This window comes from Martes martes (genome assembly GCF_963455335.1).
Source record: "Martes martes genome assembly, chromosome: 12".
Taxonomy (NCBI): domain Eukaryota; kingdom Metazoa; phylum Chordata; class Mammalia; order Carnivora; family Mustelidae; genus Martes; species Martes martes.
The window spans coordinates 15,647,832-15,664,080 of record NC_137900.1 but is presented as its reverse complement, the minus strand read 5'-3'; the positions used below and the strand labels follow the sequence as shown (position 1 = coordinate 15,664,080).

The 16,249-nt window shown below is 40.8% G+C and overlaps 1 protein-coding gene across 1 annotated transcript in view; it reads left to right on the top strand.

Moving 5' to 3' along the window:
• Window positions 1–16,249, top strand: part of TRPM6 (transient receptor potential cation channel subfamily M member 6) — a gene marked incomplete at its 5' end in the record, with an annotated part of 138,637 nt that overhangs the window by 32,376 nt on the left and 90,012 nt on the right. The window contains 5 exon segments of the mRNA XM_080820331.1: window positions 1,261–1,474; window positions 4,916–5,040; window positions 8,045–8,216; window positions 13,293–13,461; window positions 14,575–14,698. Of these exon segments, the coding sequence (XP_080676457.1) occupies window positions 1,261–1,474; window positions 4,916–5,040; window positions 8,045–8,216; window positions 13,293–13,461; window positions 14,575–14,698 (804 nt within the window).

Genomic DNA, 16,249 nt, shown 5'->3' with positions numbered 1-16,249 from the left:
GATAGGTGATAATTCTATTTGCCTATGTATGAAGGTCTCTACCTGTGGTTCTTTATGGTATAGTTTCCTAATTCATGGTTTACTGTCCTTGTACCTGTAAATCTGACTTGGTCTTGTTAGCTTATGCTTAAGGATGGCACACTCCTCTCAGTATGATTTTAAGTCTGTATGTGGCTGCGTCTGTTGGGAAAAGAGAGTCAGCCATACACCGTGGTCTTGGGCAAAACACAAAATGATTCTGGTCTTACCTGCTGATTCGGATTTCTCTGATCTTTTCTTTGGGTTGCACTGACTAGTCAAAAATATGACTCTTGTGAAAAGTACTTATTTTGGAAGAAAGACATTTTCAGAGGGATAGTCCTATATAAAGGGAATGGTTAGAATTTAAATTTATAGTAAATATACATGCTCCTGGATCATAATTTGATTTAAATTATGGAAATATATGAAATACTCGAGTATATTAGAAGTCATAGTGATGTGTTTTTGGAATATAGGTGAGGTTCGGTGGGGTGAGGTCCAGAGCCGACCACCAAGAAAGAATTCTTGAGCCATCTTTGGTGCAAAATGGTGGTTTATTAAAGTGCAGCAACAGGACCCTGTGGGCAGAAAGAACTGAGGCATTGGGGTCCTGAGGTGTGGCTGATTATATACACTCGGGAGTTGGGGTCATAAAGAAAAGGGAGGTTTCAAATGCAGAAGAGGACCTACAAGACAGTGGAGGCCTTCCCATTGTCAAGTTAAGGTTGTTTCCCCTCTAGCAATGTATTAGTATTACGATAGTTGGGAGATCCCTGGAAGAATGTCACACACATCCCACACAGGGGTGGGGGTGGGGTTCAGCTTGTGCTTTGTCTTCAGCTAGCCTCCTGCTCCCTCATCAATAGCATGTTTGAAAAACCCCACTTCACCTATTTCTAAAAGCTTTTTTTTTTTTTTAAATGGGTTTCCTGGAGTAGTGGTTTTTGCCAGTCTGAAGCACTTCTGCCTCATCTCAGACCTTCTAGAGAACATTGGTGGGCCAACCCTGAGAGTCAGAGGAAGCCTTCCTACGGTGACTTGCAATTCCCAGAAGGAACTTACAGGGGGTGTGGGATCCTTTCAAAGTAAATGTTTCCATTATACAAAGATGAACTTTTAAAGAAATCTCAGACACTTCCTTTTAATTTTTGGCCATTTCAGTGGCCCTGCTGTGTGCTCATTGTTACTGGCATGTAGTTTTTCCTATTTTATGTACATGTGTCTGTGCATATTTTCCAGTATATTAGGACTTCTTATGATACAAAGTCGGATCATCTGTTACATTTAATGTTGAAAGAGTGGAAGATGGAACTGCCAAAGCTGGTGATCTCGGTCCACGGGGGCATCCAGAACTTCAAGATGCCCTCCAAACTTAAAGAGATCTTCAGCCATGGTTTGGTCAAAGCTGCAGAGACAACAGGAGCGTGGATAATAACAGAAGGCATTAATACTGGTAAAGTGCATTCCCTGCTTCGCTATTTAAAAAAAAAAAAAAAAAATTCCCTCTTTCTAACTAAATCTGGTCGTTTGGCCCCTAGTCTCTGCTCTGCAGTGCTCCCAGGAGACATGGCGGCATGGGCGAGAAGGACAAAAAGCGTAATGACTAGGAAAAAACACAGAACAGTCATAGGCCTTTCCTGGAATGCAATTTTGCCATTGTTAAAGTATGCTATTTGAACACAACTTTGGGTTAACTTCTGGCAAAGAGAACAGTCTTTTCATGAACTTAGACCATGGTAAAGTTAGAAAGGATGCAGAATCCTTACAAGTATGGAGTGTGTGGGCTGGGGTGTCAAGTTCAACAGCAAAAATACAACTGAGTAAATCTGAAGAACAATTGGCTTAATTATTAAGCAGTTTATGAATTAAGCAGCGACGTATTCAAGTACAGAGATGCTCACAGGTTTAAGAAATGGAAGGTTTTTATAGGAAGGGGAGTGGGGCAAGGGAGTTATTAGCAAAAGAAAAGGAAGGATTGTTACAAGGAAGGTCATCTTCAAGGGGAATGGCAGGGGGTCTAATCAGTCATGCGCATTACATCATCTTCCTTCATTGGGCGGGGCAGGATGGGATGAGGAGAGTTCTTGTGACAGATTACCTCATTGGTACTGATCAGAAATTTCAGAATGAACGGTTAAGACTACATTTCTGGGGGTGGCTGGAACTGCAATTAGGTTAGGTTAGATTAGGTATTAAGCCCCAGTTTGATAACTTTGCATAAGTGATTCCATTTTGGCCCCATGGTGTCCCCGCTATTTTTTTAATATATATTTTTTAAGATTTTATTCATTTATTTGACAGATCACAAGTAGGCAGACAGGCAGGCAGAGAGAGAGGAAGGGAAGCAGGCTCCCTGCCGAGCAGAGAGCTCGATGTGGGGCTCGATTCCAGGACCGCGGGATCACGACCTGAGCCGAAGGCAGAGGCTTTAACCCACTGAGCCACCCAGGCGCCCCCATGGTGTCCCTTTTTAAGAACACAGTCTTTATTTTACCTGCTGCTTTTGTGTGTGTGTGTGTGTGTGTGTGTGTTAACATTTTAAGTTAGGACTGATTAAGGAACACAAATACAGTAGGGAGAAGACTGTTAAAGTAGTTCATATAAACAAAAGAAATGAGAAATGGGACATACTTGGAGCTTTCTTAAACAATAATTGGGATCTGACCCCATTCAACCACAACTCCTTGGGGCCTGACTGCTCAGGGAGGGACAGCAGCAGCAGCAGCAGGATCACCTGGGAGCAGGCTGGGAATGCAGGTCTCAGATGCCTTCCCAGACCAGCAGGACCAGGATCTGCATGTTGACAACACCCCCAGATGATTGTTATGCACATTTCAGTTTGAGAAGTGTTGCTTACCAGCTTCTGCCTGTTCTTGAGCTGCTTCTCAACTGTTGTTGAACATTATCTAGCATGAATGTTTGACATTTAATTGAATGTTAGAAGACTTATGTATAAAGCATTTGGATAGATGCTGTGGATGAAAGATGAGTAAGATACCAGTCCTGGGGTTAGTGATAAGGTGGACTGTGATAAGAATGAGCAACTAAGCACCATCAGTGCTGGCTGTGTCATAGTTGAGGTACAAAGCACGTGTTGGGAATACAAGGAAGAGGAAGACACATTCTGGTCCTCCTGAGGGCACCCAAGAAGGCATGGAGAAGGATATAACACTTGACGTTGGCCTTGAGGGAAGGGTAGGAAGGATCCTCCTAGACAGAGGTGGCGACTCAAGGCCAGGCACACAGCTGGACGTGAAGGCACAGGTAGAAAGACTGCAGGTTGGATGTGCCATGTGGCAGAAGATAGGGACTGAGCCAGACGGGGTGCCCTGCTGAGGTTTTATTCTCTGTGTAGCAGGGGGCCTCAAAGGAATTTGGACAGGAGAATGGGTAGGAGATGATACAGTCAGACCTGGTTTTATAGAGAGTCTCAGTAGACAGTATGTACTAGGCCCACATGTGGGATGCTGAAGTACATCCAACCAGCCCCTCTGTGCCGGTAGCCCAGGCCAGACCACGGGAGTCCCGATCTCTACTGCCATGGATGGCGGCACAGCTGATGCTGTTACATGCTGGTGCTCCTGATCCCCGATTCTAGAAAATGACTGTGGGAAAAGTGCAAAAAATAGGGTGAGTTGGAAGATGGCAGAGAGAGGGAAATGATTAGGCGCTGTGCATCAGATGGTTGCGGTAGATAGAGTTGGGGTGTGTGTGTGTGTCTGTGCTAATGACACATACAGGATCCGCACTATAGATAACAAGGGTCAGTGGTGCAGTGCAGTGTTGTCATTAAAAGGCAGATGGAGCCCATCTCGAAGCCACATACTGCATGATTCTAACAATATGACATCATGGAAAAGGCAAAACGGGAGACAGTGAAAAGATCAGTGGTTGCCAGGGCTGGTGGCAGGGGGATCAATACGTGGAACACAGAGGACTTTTAGGGTCATGAATCTGTTCTGTTTGATTGACAACGACAGGTATAGATCATTATATATTTGTTCAAACCTGTGGAATCTACAGCACCCATCCCAACATAAACTGTGGTCTTTGGGGGATAAGGATGTGTCAGTGTGGGTTCATCCGCTGTAACAAATGTACCATGCTGGAGGGGGTGGTGTATAGATTAGGGGTACAAGGGAAGTCTGTACTACTGGCTCAGTTTTATGTGAGCCTGAGCCTAAAATTGTTTTAGAAATAATGTCGGTTTAAAAAAGAAAAGTCAGATATCCTGGATTGGAATCCAGGCTCTACAAATTACCAGCTCTACAACGTTGGGCAAATTATTTAACTTCTTTATGACTCAATTCTTGCCTATAAAATAGATTAAAGTTTCTACTTAAAGTGTAAATACCTGTGAAACACCTTAAAAAAAAAAAAACACCTGGTGCATTGTAAGTGTTTGATCAATGCTGGCTATTATTATTATTGTTGGTATTAATTCCGGAAGGTCAAATATGAATGCATTAGTTCTGGAATATTTATGCCTATAAAGCTATTAACTTAATTTGCTTCCATGAAGCAAGGGCCATATCTGCAGGATGTTTCGCTGTGACAATCGAGAAGGTTAGAGGAAAAAAAAAAATATTTAGAACATTCATGTTCGCGTCACAGGACTTTCTGGTCAGTCAAAAATAGGGGCAGGACTGAGGTTGTAAGCAAAAATTGCCCAAAGGGAGAGGAAAATTGTTTAGGTAAAGAGGTGAGTGATAGGAGAAAGAGGTGTTCAAAGAGAGTACAGGAAGCCAGGATATCAGAAATTCATTTCACTGCCCCAGCGACTTTCCCTGAGAATGGTCCTTTGCATATACCCATGCCCATTTGTCGCTTTCCAGCAGTCACACCAGTGTTTTGCATGATTTGCATGTTAAAGTTTGACCTCTGTTGTTCATAGGTGTGTCCAAACATGTTGGGGATGCCCTGAGAGCCCATTCCTTCCAGTCCTTGAGAAAAATCTGGACAGTTGGAATCCCTCCTTGGGGCGTCATTGAGAACCAGAGAGATCTTATTGGAAAAGACGTAAGTGGACATCCCGTTCACAACAAAAGGCAACGAATGTGTATCTAACTGCCAACTCAGCGCTATACCTGGGTTTCTAAAAGGCATCTCAATGTAGTATACTCCAAACCAACTTTTGTCTTCCTACTCTCCCTATCTTAGAAAATGATGATCTTATCCTTGTAGTTATTCAAGCCAAAAACCTTGGACTAATCCTGGAATGATCTCTGTCTCAATACCTCAGACCTAATCCATCAGTAAATTATCTCAGCTTCACTTTAAATATAAAATATATCTGGAATCTGACCTCTTTTCATTACCCCCACTGTTACCGAGCAGGTCCAAACCACCATTATCTGTCCCCTGGGTCATTGTAGTAATAAGCCTTCTTTTCTCTTGTCCTTCTCACTTCTTGTCATCTAATCTCAATATAGTAGCCAAAATGATTCTTCTAAAATATAAATCAGATTGTGCTATTCCCCTATGAAAGACCCTTCAATGGCTCCTGTCTTGTTGAGAGTAATAGTCGAGTTTCTTGTAGTGGTGTGTGTCTGATAAAACAAGGACCGTTCGTGAACTGACCCTTCTCTTTCTTTATCTTGTAATACTATCTGCTTTATTCATTCCTGTGTATCGGTTCTTTGATCTTGTTTTTTTTTTTTTTCCAATAAGGAACAGACTTGTCTAAGTCTGTGTATAAGAATAGTGTATATTTTTGATGAAAATTATAGGTATTACCAAAGGTATGAAGAAGAAAGATAACCACTATTAATATCTTGGTGTATAGAATTTTTTCTACATATGTGTATGTATGAATAATAAAAAAAATTTATATAAAAAAAGTAGTAACAGAAACCCACCAATGTAAATCTGTTTTTTTATTTTTATTTGTTTTGTGAATTATTCTTTGGATTAACTATTTAACAGTTACTTCTCTATGTCAATTACCATAGACATGTGTATGGTTTAACTTCCATTTTGGAAAATTTAACACACATTAAGGAGTAGAGAAATTAAAATAATGAAATCCTATGTACCCATCTCCCAGCTTCAGCAGTTATGAGATTAGAGACAATTTTGTCTCATCTCTCCCTTTATCTATTTCCCACCTCTTCACTCCAATATTTTGAAGCAAATTCCAGACATCACATAATATCTCTGGTAAGTATTTTAACCAGTATTTCTAATTTAGCAATAAATTTACCAATACTTTGCTATTTCTAAATACCAATAAGTAGATATTTCTGAAATACATGGACAATTAAAAATATATAACCACATTGTCTAAATTTTCATACCTAAAAAATATATATAACCTAAATATAAAATAAATGTATAAATATAAAATAAAATATATATATATATAACCTAAAATATATAACCACATTGCCTAAATTTTCATACCTAAAAAATTAAAAATTAATTCCTAAACATCAACAAATAGCCGGTCTATTTTCAGTGTTGTGATTGTGTTTAATTCTTTTTTAAAAAGATTTATTTATTTGAGGGAGTGAGAGATGGAGAAAGAGAGAGAGCACAAGTAAGGAGGGAGGGGCAGAGGGAGCAGTAGAGTCCGTGCTGAGCAGGGAGCCCGTCACCTGGGTTGATCCCAACACCTGAGCTGAAGGCAGATGTTTAACCGACTGAGCCACCCAGGTGCCCTAGTCATTTGATTTCATTATCCAGAAAAGTTTCCTGTATTGTGATGGGTTGAGGTGTCTCTTGAGTCACTTTCAGTCTTTTTTTTTATTGTTGTTAGAGAAGGAGAGGAAGAGGAGCTGAGGAGAGAGGGAATCCCAAGCAGGCTCCATGCCTAGCGTGAAGCCTGATGCAGGGCTGATCTCACAACCCTGAGATCATGATCTGAGCTGAAATCAAGAGTTGGATTTCAGCTGGCTGAGCCACCCAGGTGCCTCAAAGTCATTTTTAACCTATGGATTGTCCCTCCTTCTCTCTCTCTCTCTTTTTTTTTTTTTTTTTTTGGTGCAGTTTATTTGTTAAAGAACTAGGTCATTTTTCCTGAAGAATTTCCCATAGTTTGCATTTTACAAATTTAGCCTGTTATAGTAGGGTTTAATATATTTAATATAGTAGGGTTTAATATATTAATATATTTTATATATATATTTAAAATATATATTTTAATATATAAACATATTTAATATATTAAATATATAAGATATTAATATATTTAATATATTAAATATATTGGTTTAATATAATAATATATTAATATAATATATTTAATATATTTAATATACATAGTAGGGTTTAATATATATATTTATATAGTAGGGTTTAATATATTTATATATTAAAATATATAATATATTTAATATATTTCTCTGTCTCTTGTTTTTCCTATAAATTGGTAGTTTGATCCAGAGGTATGATCAAATACAAGTTATTCTATGCGAGTTTATGCCATAAGAGATGGGTCCTTTCCTTGTAACTTATGATCGTCTTTCTTTTTATGATGTCCTTGCGTAGATTCATGATCTCAACTGAGTTGCAAATGCTGATATTTAATTATAGTGTTCTTTATTTATTAGCTAAACACTATAAAGAGAAACATTTTCTCATCAACGATTTGGTTTACCTTGTGGTACAGTTGTATGGGAAAAGGCAGAATGCTTGATTCTTTATCTTCCAGTTTTCAAAGCAATGATTCATTATCTCTCATTCTTCAAGGTGAACAGTGAGATTTTTTTGGTTCATGAATTGAAACATACCGAATATTAAATATGTTTCAATTCATCTATTCTAGTTATTACTCTCAATTATGCTCGAACTATCCCATTTTGGCTAGTGGAAACTTTTCAAGTTGTCTCCTGAGTCCTCTTAACACGATTCTAGTTGTTTTTCATGGCTTCCTTGTGTTTTAGTATAAAAAAAAGTTTCAGGCTAATGGTGCATATTTTTTTGCTCCTTAAGAATGGCTGGTTGCTTTTATTGGGAAATTATATTCTGGGGTCAGAGTCAAGGTCCTTCTCTGACCTTCCCTCATATCTTCCCTCTCTTCCAGGTAGTGTGCCTGTACCAGACTCTGGGCAACCCCCTCAGCAAGCTCACCACACTCAACAGCATGCATTCCCACTTCATCTTGTCCGATGATGGGACTGTGGGCAAGTATGGAAATGAGATGAAGCTCAGGAGGAACCTGGAAAAGTACCTGTCTCTGCAGAAAATACACAGTCGTGAGTACCAGAGAGGCTCAGCCACCAGGGCCTGGCTTGGGGGTGCTATGGAGAGAGGCATTCCTTTGTCATCCGTACAGAGTAGAGAGGTCCAAGCTCCTCCCTGCCTTAAATTAACATACGTGAACCCATAGCCAGAAGGAAGCAGGAACGTGGAATTGTGGGTGACAGGAGAGAGAGGAAGAAGTCTTGGGGGACGGCACAGTCAGGAGAGGTTTTCTGGAACAGTGGAGACTTTAGCATAGCCTCCAGTTGTCCATAGGGCGGGATGGGTGGAGGATGGTTGTGTGTGTGGTGGGGAAGGTATTGACATCAGGATGGGAATGACTGAAGAGCAGGAAGGAGACTGGCCTGGGAAGAGTGCAGGTATGAGTTGGACCATCAGGGAAGATGGCATTTCACATATGGTGGCATGCCCCAGATAGGAAAGCATTAAAACCAGACAGGGCTTTTAGAAATTGGACCTATGAAGGTTTCAGTGTTGTGTGCTGCTTCCACGATGCTTCGAGATGGCCATTTTGGTTGTGTTTAAAAAAAACAAAAGTCAGTTGAGTAAATTGAAAGATCTTACTAGCCTTCTTCAGTGATTCATCAGTTGGGCCGCATCCCATCTGGCAGGTGGAGAGGAATTCCAAGGAGCAGGGCAGAGTGGAAGACTTTTATAGGCAGAAGGAGGTGTGGCAAGGGAGTTCTTCTAACAAGGAGTGGATTGTTTTGGGCAAGGTCACCTTCCTTTGGGGGAAGGTGGGGTGGGCGTGGGGGTCCTACCGGGCAGATGACCTCACTAGTGCCAACCAGATAATTCCAGATGGACTGGTTAAAGGTTACATTCCTGGGAGAGGTTGCAACTGCAATTAAGTTGAGTATTATGTCTTGGTTTGCTGATGTGGAGCTTAGCACAAGTGACTCTATTTTGGACCTATTGTCTCTCTTTTAATAGTAGTATCTGTAGGAGGGAGAAGGGGGGAGAGGGCCAGAATCAGCAAACATCTTTGGGTGGAGAGGTGGAAAGGTAGGTGCTGCCTGAGAAATGGAGACTTCTTGTTCAAGGCAGCAGAAAGTGGGCTTCTGCCTCTATCCATGAGTTAAATCTTCCACAAAATCTCCCCACTGTTGGGGCAGAAGACCAGGGAGCCAAGGCCCTAGGGAGGCTCAAGTCCTCTTTGGTCTTGGACTTTGGCCTTAAATGCTGAATGTCCTTTGAGTTTTTAACCTTGATCTTTTTGAGGCAGCGGAATGTAGGAGGTCAGATAGATCAAAGCTGTGTCATCTACTATCTATGATCTTGGCCAAGGGAGTTCCCATCTGTTAAATAGTGTTCTTAATATAAAAGGGAGGGAACTGTCTGCCTTTTGTTGTGAGAATTAATTGAGATAATGTATGCTTGCTGTTCCTGCAATAGTGTTGGTTGCATAGTACGCCCTCAATAAATGTCTGTTTCTTTCTTTCCTTTTATCCTCCTTTAATATGGGTGTAATCTTGTTTGCGGTGGTGGGGTGGGGATGGGGGGGTAGTTGTGGGAGGGACCCTGGGAATTGTTGCCAGTCACTTAGAGCTTAGTGTTAATGAAGGTAGGAGGCTCATTTAGGTAAGCAAAGGGGAGAGGGGATCAGGCATGTGGTCCTCTGTGGAGTGGGTGTGGGTCCGGGGAAAGGAGAGCCACAGAGCAGAGAAGAGGAGGTGAGAGACTGGCCTGAAGAAGAGTGTCTGCAGGAAGGCTCCCTCGGGGTCTGGACTCTCAATTACCTGAAATGTCCTGTTGCCTCTGTTGACCCATGCCCACCACCGAAATTGCTTAGGGGTTTCGTACAGCGTCATGATGTGTGCCCCCAGAGAGCAAAGTCTTGTCTTTCTTATTCCCTGCTGATTCTCCATTTGTGCATACAACCTGAAGCTTCCACATAGCATCAAGTAACATTTCTACTTTCAAAGATCTTGAAACTTGGGACTTATTTGGAGAGTTTTACTTTGTGTGTAAAAGAATGTGTAGTCCATTCCGGTGGATTGGTAACAATTATTTTTCTAAGGAGAACCAATAGGAAGGAGCAAAAACAGTTAAAAGACACCTACATGCACACACATAGGAAAGGAAGAAAGGAAGGAGAGAGAAGAAGGAGGAGGAGGAGGAGAAGAAAGGAAGGAAAGAAAAGCCCCCAACAGACCCAAAATTCTTATATATCAAAGCTGGTCTTCATGCCCACCATGCTCACTAGGGAGGCTTTCCACCATATTTGTACTGTTTAAAAAGGATTTATTTGGATGGAAAAGACTCAAATATTTTGTTGATTTCTTTCATTTCTTTTCAGCTGGACTTCTTGGAGTCCCTGGAAAACCCTTGGTACTGGCCAAGAGTACTTACAAAAAAAAGACCCCCCAAACCCTGACATCGTAGAGTTGCTATAGGAATTCCTGGGTTTCGCCATTTGAAATGTGGCCATTGTCAGTTCCTAAGCCCCTGAGGATAGAAAGCATAGAATCAGGTGCCTCTGTATCTCTTCGCAATCCAACTCTCAGTGGGGGAGAGTGCTTTCCTGGGATGTCCATCCTAGGAGCTTTTAATCTGGAGCCATGATATCATATTCCTGCCTAATCCTGGGGTCCAAGGGTAGAGGGAGCTCCCTAGTAAGATTTTTCAGCAAGAACTTGACATTTTTTTTTCTTTTTTTTTAAACAAATTTAATTAGTAGCATCAGTAAGATCCTTCTTGTAGAAAACAATCACAAATATTTTTAGTTTTGTGGGAATTAGTTATCGCTTCTAGAAAGACATACCTAATAGAAATTGAATTCCCTCTTTACCCTTATTCTTTTGTGATGATAAAAGTGCTATATACTCTCATATTCTGGTAAAGCAAAGACAGCACATAGTAGAAGGAAGGGTTTTCCATAATTTCACAAAAAAACCCTAACCATTGTCAACTTTTTCATATATATGCTTTCAGAAATTTTCTACACACCCACAAAGCAATATTTTTTTTAAATGAACACTAGGTTTGTATAATATCCATGCTTCTTTTGTAGTCTTCCCCTCCGCATGGATACATTTCCACATCAGCAAGCGTAGTTTAAAACATTTTTAATGGCTGTGTAGTATTTCGTTACATAGGGTATAAGAGATTCTCTTACAAAAGTTTTTTCCATCCATGTCAATAATTTATGATTAATGGAATATTTATTTGAATTTTCTTCTAGTACTTTTTTGTGTTAAGTATCATTTTCTTCATCTCATTTAGCTTTTATAAGACTGTATTATTAGAGGAATCCCATGACTATCAATTGATAGATCTTAGATTCACTTTTTAGTGACAGGGAGAAAATAATGAGGTAGAAGTATACGGAAGAGGAAAAGAAGTAGAATCTCAGAGCAATTAAGCAGACTGAATTCTGCGTTTGGACACCTGCTAAGGCACCTCCCTTACCCCCAGCTCCCTCCCCCGCCAGACATTTGTGGAGTCCAGGACAGGGTACACAGGAAAGCCCACATACTCTATGTCAGAATATTTAAAAGCTTTAAATCAAGCTAACAAACTGTATGATGTTTTATCCTTTTACATTTGTCCATATAGCTGGAAGGCCAGGTCTGAGTTCAGCAACTTGGAAATTTGGGAGTTCTGAGCCAGAGCCGGGACTGTCTCCCCAGCCTCCATACAGCCTGCTCTCTGCTTCTCTTTCTGCCCTTGGCTCCATCCCTCTGTGCCAAGGGCTTCACACACATGCTTACCTGCACACTGCAGCCTATATGTCCAAGCTCTCCCCACCTCTCCCCTGTGCCCCAGAGTCATGGGCAGGTATGTCCTGTGGGAGGACGTATCTGGAGCAGAGGCTCTGGCAGCCCCTAAAAGCAGGAATTTGGGGGTCTAGGGCACTCTGGTAAATAGGGAAGAGGGCATAGGCTTCCCTCGAACGTTGGTCCTGTAGACTCTTCACTGTGAGGGGAGGGGCGTGGCTAGAGGAGGGCCTGTTAAACTTGGGGCCCAGGATAACATCCTCTGATGCCCAGGTGTGAGTGTGATATTGCCTGCTGATTTTTCTGCTATTGAAAAATAAAAAATAATGATTTAAATATATCGATGCATGTGCTGTGTAGAAGTTAAATAAGTCTATAGAATAAAGTCCCTTTTGAATGTTTCTCCAAATCCTTCCCTCCCTTCTCCATTATTAAGTTTGATGTGTACACTTCCAGAGTTTTCTGGTTTTATATATATATTATATATATATAATGCAGATATGTATATATATACAAATATGTATATTTATATACATATATACACAATGGGTATATGGATATATAAAAATGTATATATGTATGTATATATATAATAAGTGCATATGTAAATGTATATATGGATATGTATATATAATAAACATACATTTATACACACATATACGCTTATACATATTGTATAAGTATACACAGAAATATATATAATGCAAACATTTATAAATATATATTCATGTATGTGGGTTTAAAAATATAAAATACTATATTTAATATATATATATTATATATATATATAAATATATACTATATATTTCATTCTGTAACATTTTTTCACCTAGTATCTTTTCTTTAAAAGAGTTACCCATCCCATCTTGTTCTTAGAAAGAATCATTCTTAGAAGTTGATTAAATTGGCAAAAGGTTGATCATTTTTGGAGGTGAGTGATAGCTACATTGGAATCCATTATATCATTCTGGTTTTTTCTTTTTTTAAAGACATGTTTGAAGTTTTCCACAATGAAAAATAGAGATTTCTTGAAGACTACTTAAAAAAAATTTTTTTTTAATTAGTGAAAACATTTAGCTACCTTTTTAACGGGGAAAAGCTTGAAGATGCCCTCACCATATTTCTGCAACTTTATGGAAAGTGCAAGCTTCTGGCTTGGTCTTGAACTAGGGAAGCCTGAGTGAGTCAAGGAAGGAAGAAGGTGAGTGCAGGTAGCAGGTATCTGGAGTGACTGAGGGTAGCAGGTATCTGGAGTGACTGAAAGACTTGTGTCCAGGAAAGCAAAACTGATGATTGGCCAGCGTAAGGTTTCTCTGTAACACTTTTGTTATTATTTATCCTCTGAAATAGGTTCAAGACAAGGTGTGCCCGTGGTGGGGCTGGTGGTGGAAGGAGGTCCCAACGTCATCCTCGCCGTGTGGGAGACCGTGAGGGACAAAGATCCCGTGGTGGTGTGTGACGGCACGGGCAGGGCCGCCGACCTCCTGGCCTTCACCCACAAACACCTAGCCGATGAAGGGTGAGTTATTGACTCCTCGGCTGTCAAACCACAGTAACTATTTATTCGTCCATTTTGGTTCCTGAAGCTCTGTGTTTGGGTGGGCCACATATCCCGGAGGGGACAGAGATAAGACTGGAATTAATTTTTCAGTGATTTTTATATGTATGGATTAATGCCCAAATGCTCTTCACTGATACAAGTTGCTGTTTCTTTCGCTGAAGAATGGCCTGCTTCTCTCAGGGGCTCTTGAACCTTGCGGTGGGTCGGGGTGGGGGGTGAGGGAGCACTTCCACAGGGGAGTGAGGGAGGGGGTGTTCCTGCAGGTGCTCCATAAAGTTGAAAAAACCCTGCAGGGAGTGAGACCAGTGTGGGCCCCAGATCACCTTTTAGGTTCATTTGTCATTAGTAAGAACAGAGGAACTGGGGAAATCAGCTTCCCGGCATTAAAATATGTTCTTTTTATTTAAGGTTTTAATTCTTTAAAAAAGAAAGAAAGAAAGATTTTATTTATTTATTTATTTATTTGAGAGAGAAAGGAAGAGAGAGAGAGAGAGAGAGAGAGAGAGTACGGGCAGGGGTGAAGGAGAAGCAGACTCCCTGCTGGGCAGGGAGCCCCATGTGGGACTTGATCCCAGGAGCTTGGGATCATGACTTGAGCTGAAAGTAGATGCTTAACCGCCTGAGCCACCCAGGTGCCCTAAGGTTTTAATTTTTTAGCCTTTTCAAATGAAAAAAAAATTTTTTTCTAGCTATCCCTATATCTAGTGTGGTATTTCCAATTTCAAAAGTGTGGTCTTTTTCCTGTGTAAGTAAATATAATGCCTATGAACTAAAATATCGACCCCACCAATTTACTTAAGTATACATGTATTGGAACTCTGTCAGCTCAGGAACCTTGCCCCAGAGTGCATTCTTTCCAGGATCATGGCAGATCTGTCCTTGCTCGCTTTCAAATTCACCCTCCCCTGGTACCTTCCTTCCCTCTACTTCCTGCCCACTTGCTCTCAGAGCAGAAGTGTCCATGGAAAGCTTCTCATTCAGAGGGGACCCACAGGTGCTCCTGCCCTGAAGTTACTGGCTTATTCCCTTCTCTGCATTGTGCCAAGTCGTGACCTTTTCTCTCTCTCCCAGGGCCCTGCGTCCTCAGGTGAAGGAGGAGATCATCTGCATGATTCAGAACACTTTCAACTTTAGTCATAAACAGTCCAAGCACCTTTTTCAAATTCTAATGGAGTGTATGGTGCACAGAGATTCTGTGAGTATGAAGAGTTGATAACTCAAACGACTTTAAAACTGATAATTTGCATCGATCATAATATCTGTTTCCACAACTTTTAAAAATAAGGACTTTTAAATTTTTAATTAATTTTTTAAAATTATTTTTATTAACATATAATGTATTATTTGTCCCAGGGTTACAGGTCTGGGAATCGTCAGGCTTACACATTTCACAGCACTCACCATAGCACATACCCTCCCAATGTCCATAAACCAGCCACCCTATCCCTCCCCCTCATCCCCCCAGCAACCCTCAGTTTCCTGAGATTAAGAGTCTCTTATGGTTTGTCTCCCTCCCGCTCCCATCTTGTTTCATTTTTTCCTTCCCTACCCCCCACAACCCCTCTGTCCTGCCTCTCAAATTCCTCATATCAGGGAGATCATATAACTGTCTTGCTCTGATTGACTTATTTCACTCAGCATAATACCCTCTAGTTCCATCCACATCATTGCAAATGGCATGATTTCATTTCTTTTGATGGCCCCATAGTATTCCATTGTATATATATACCACATCTTCTCTATCCAGTCATCTGTTGATGGACATCTAGGTTCTTTCCATAGTTTGGCTATTGTGGACATTGCTACTGTAAACATTCAGGTACGCGTGCCACTTCGGATCACTACATTTGTATCTGTAGGATAAATACCCAGTAATGTGATTGCTGGGTCTTAGGGTAGTTCTACTTCTAACTTTTTGAGGAACCTCCATACTGTTTTCCAGAGCGGCTGCACCAGCTTGCATTCCCACCAACAGTGTAGGAGGGTTCCCCTTTCTCTGCATCCTCACCAACACCTATTGTTTCCTGACTTGTTAATTTTAGCTATTCTGACTGGTATGGGGTGGTATCTCACTGTGATTTTGATTTGTATTTCCCTGATGCCGGGTGACGTTGAGCACTTTTTCATGTGTCTGTTGGCCATCTAGATGTCTTCTTTGCAGAAATGTCTGTTCATGTCCTCTGCCCATTTCTTGATTGGATTATTTGTTCTTTGAGTGTTGAGTTTGATAAGTTCTTTATAGATTTTGGATACTAGTCCTTTATCTGATATGTTGTTTGCAAATGTCTTCTCCCATTCTGTCAGTTGTCTTTTGGTTTTGTTGGCTGTTTCCTTTGCTGTGCAAAAGCTTTCAATCTTGATGAAGTCCCAATAGTTCCTTTTTTCCCTTGTTTCCCTTGCCTTTGGCAATGTTTCTAGGAAGAAGTTGTAGCAGCTGAGGCAGAAGAGGTTGCTGCCTGTGTTCTCCTCAAGGGTTTGGATGGATTCCTTTCTCACATTGTGGTCTTTCATCCATTTTGGGTCTATTTTTGTGTGTGGTGTAAGGAAATGGTCCGGTTTCATTTTTCTGCATGTGGCTGTCCAATTTTCCCAACACCATTTGTTGAAGAGACTGTCTTTTTGCCATTGGATGTTCTTTCCTGCTTTGTCAAAGATTAGTTAACCGTAGAGTTGAGGATCTATTTCTGGGCTCTCTATTCTGTTCCATCGATCTATGTGTCTGTTTTTGTGCTAATCCCATACTGTC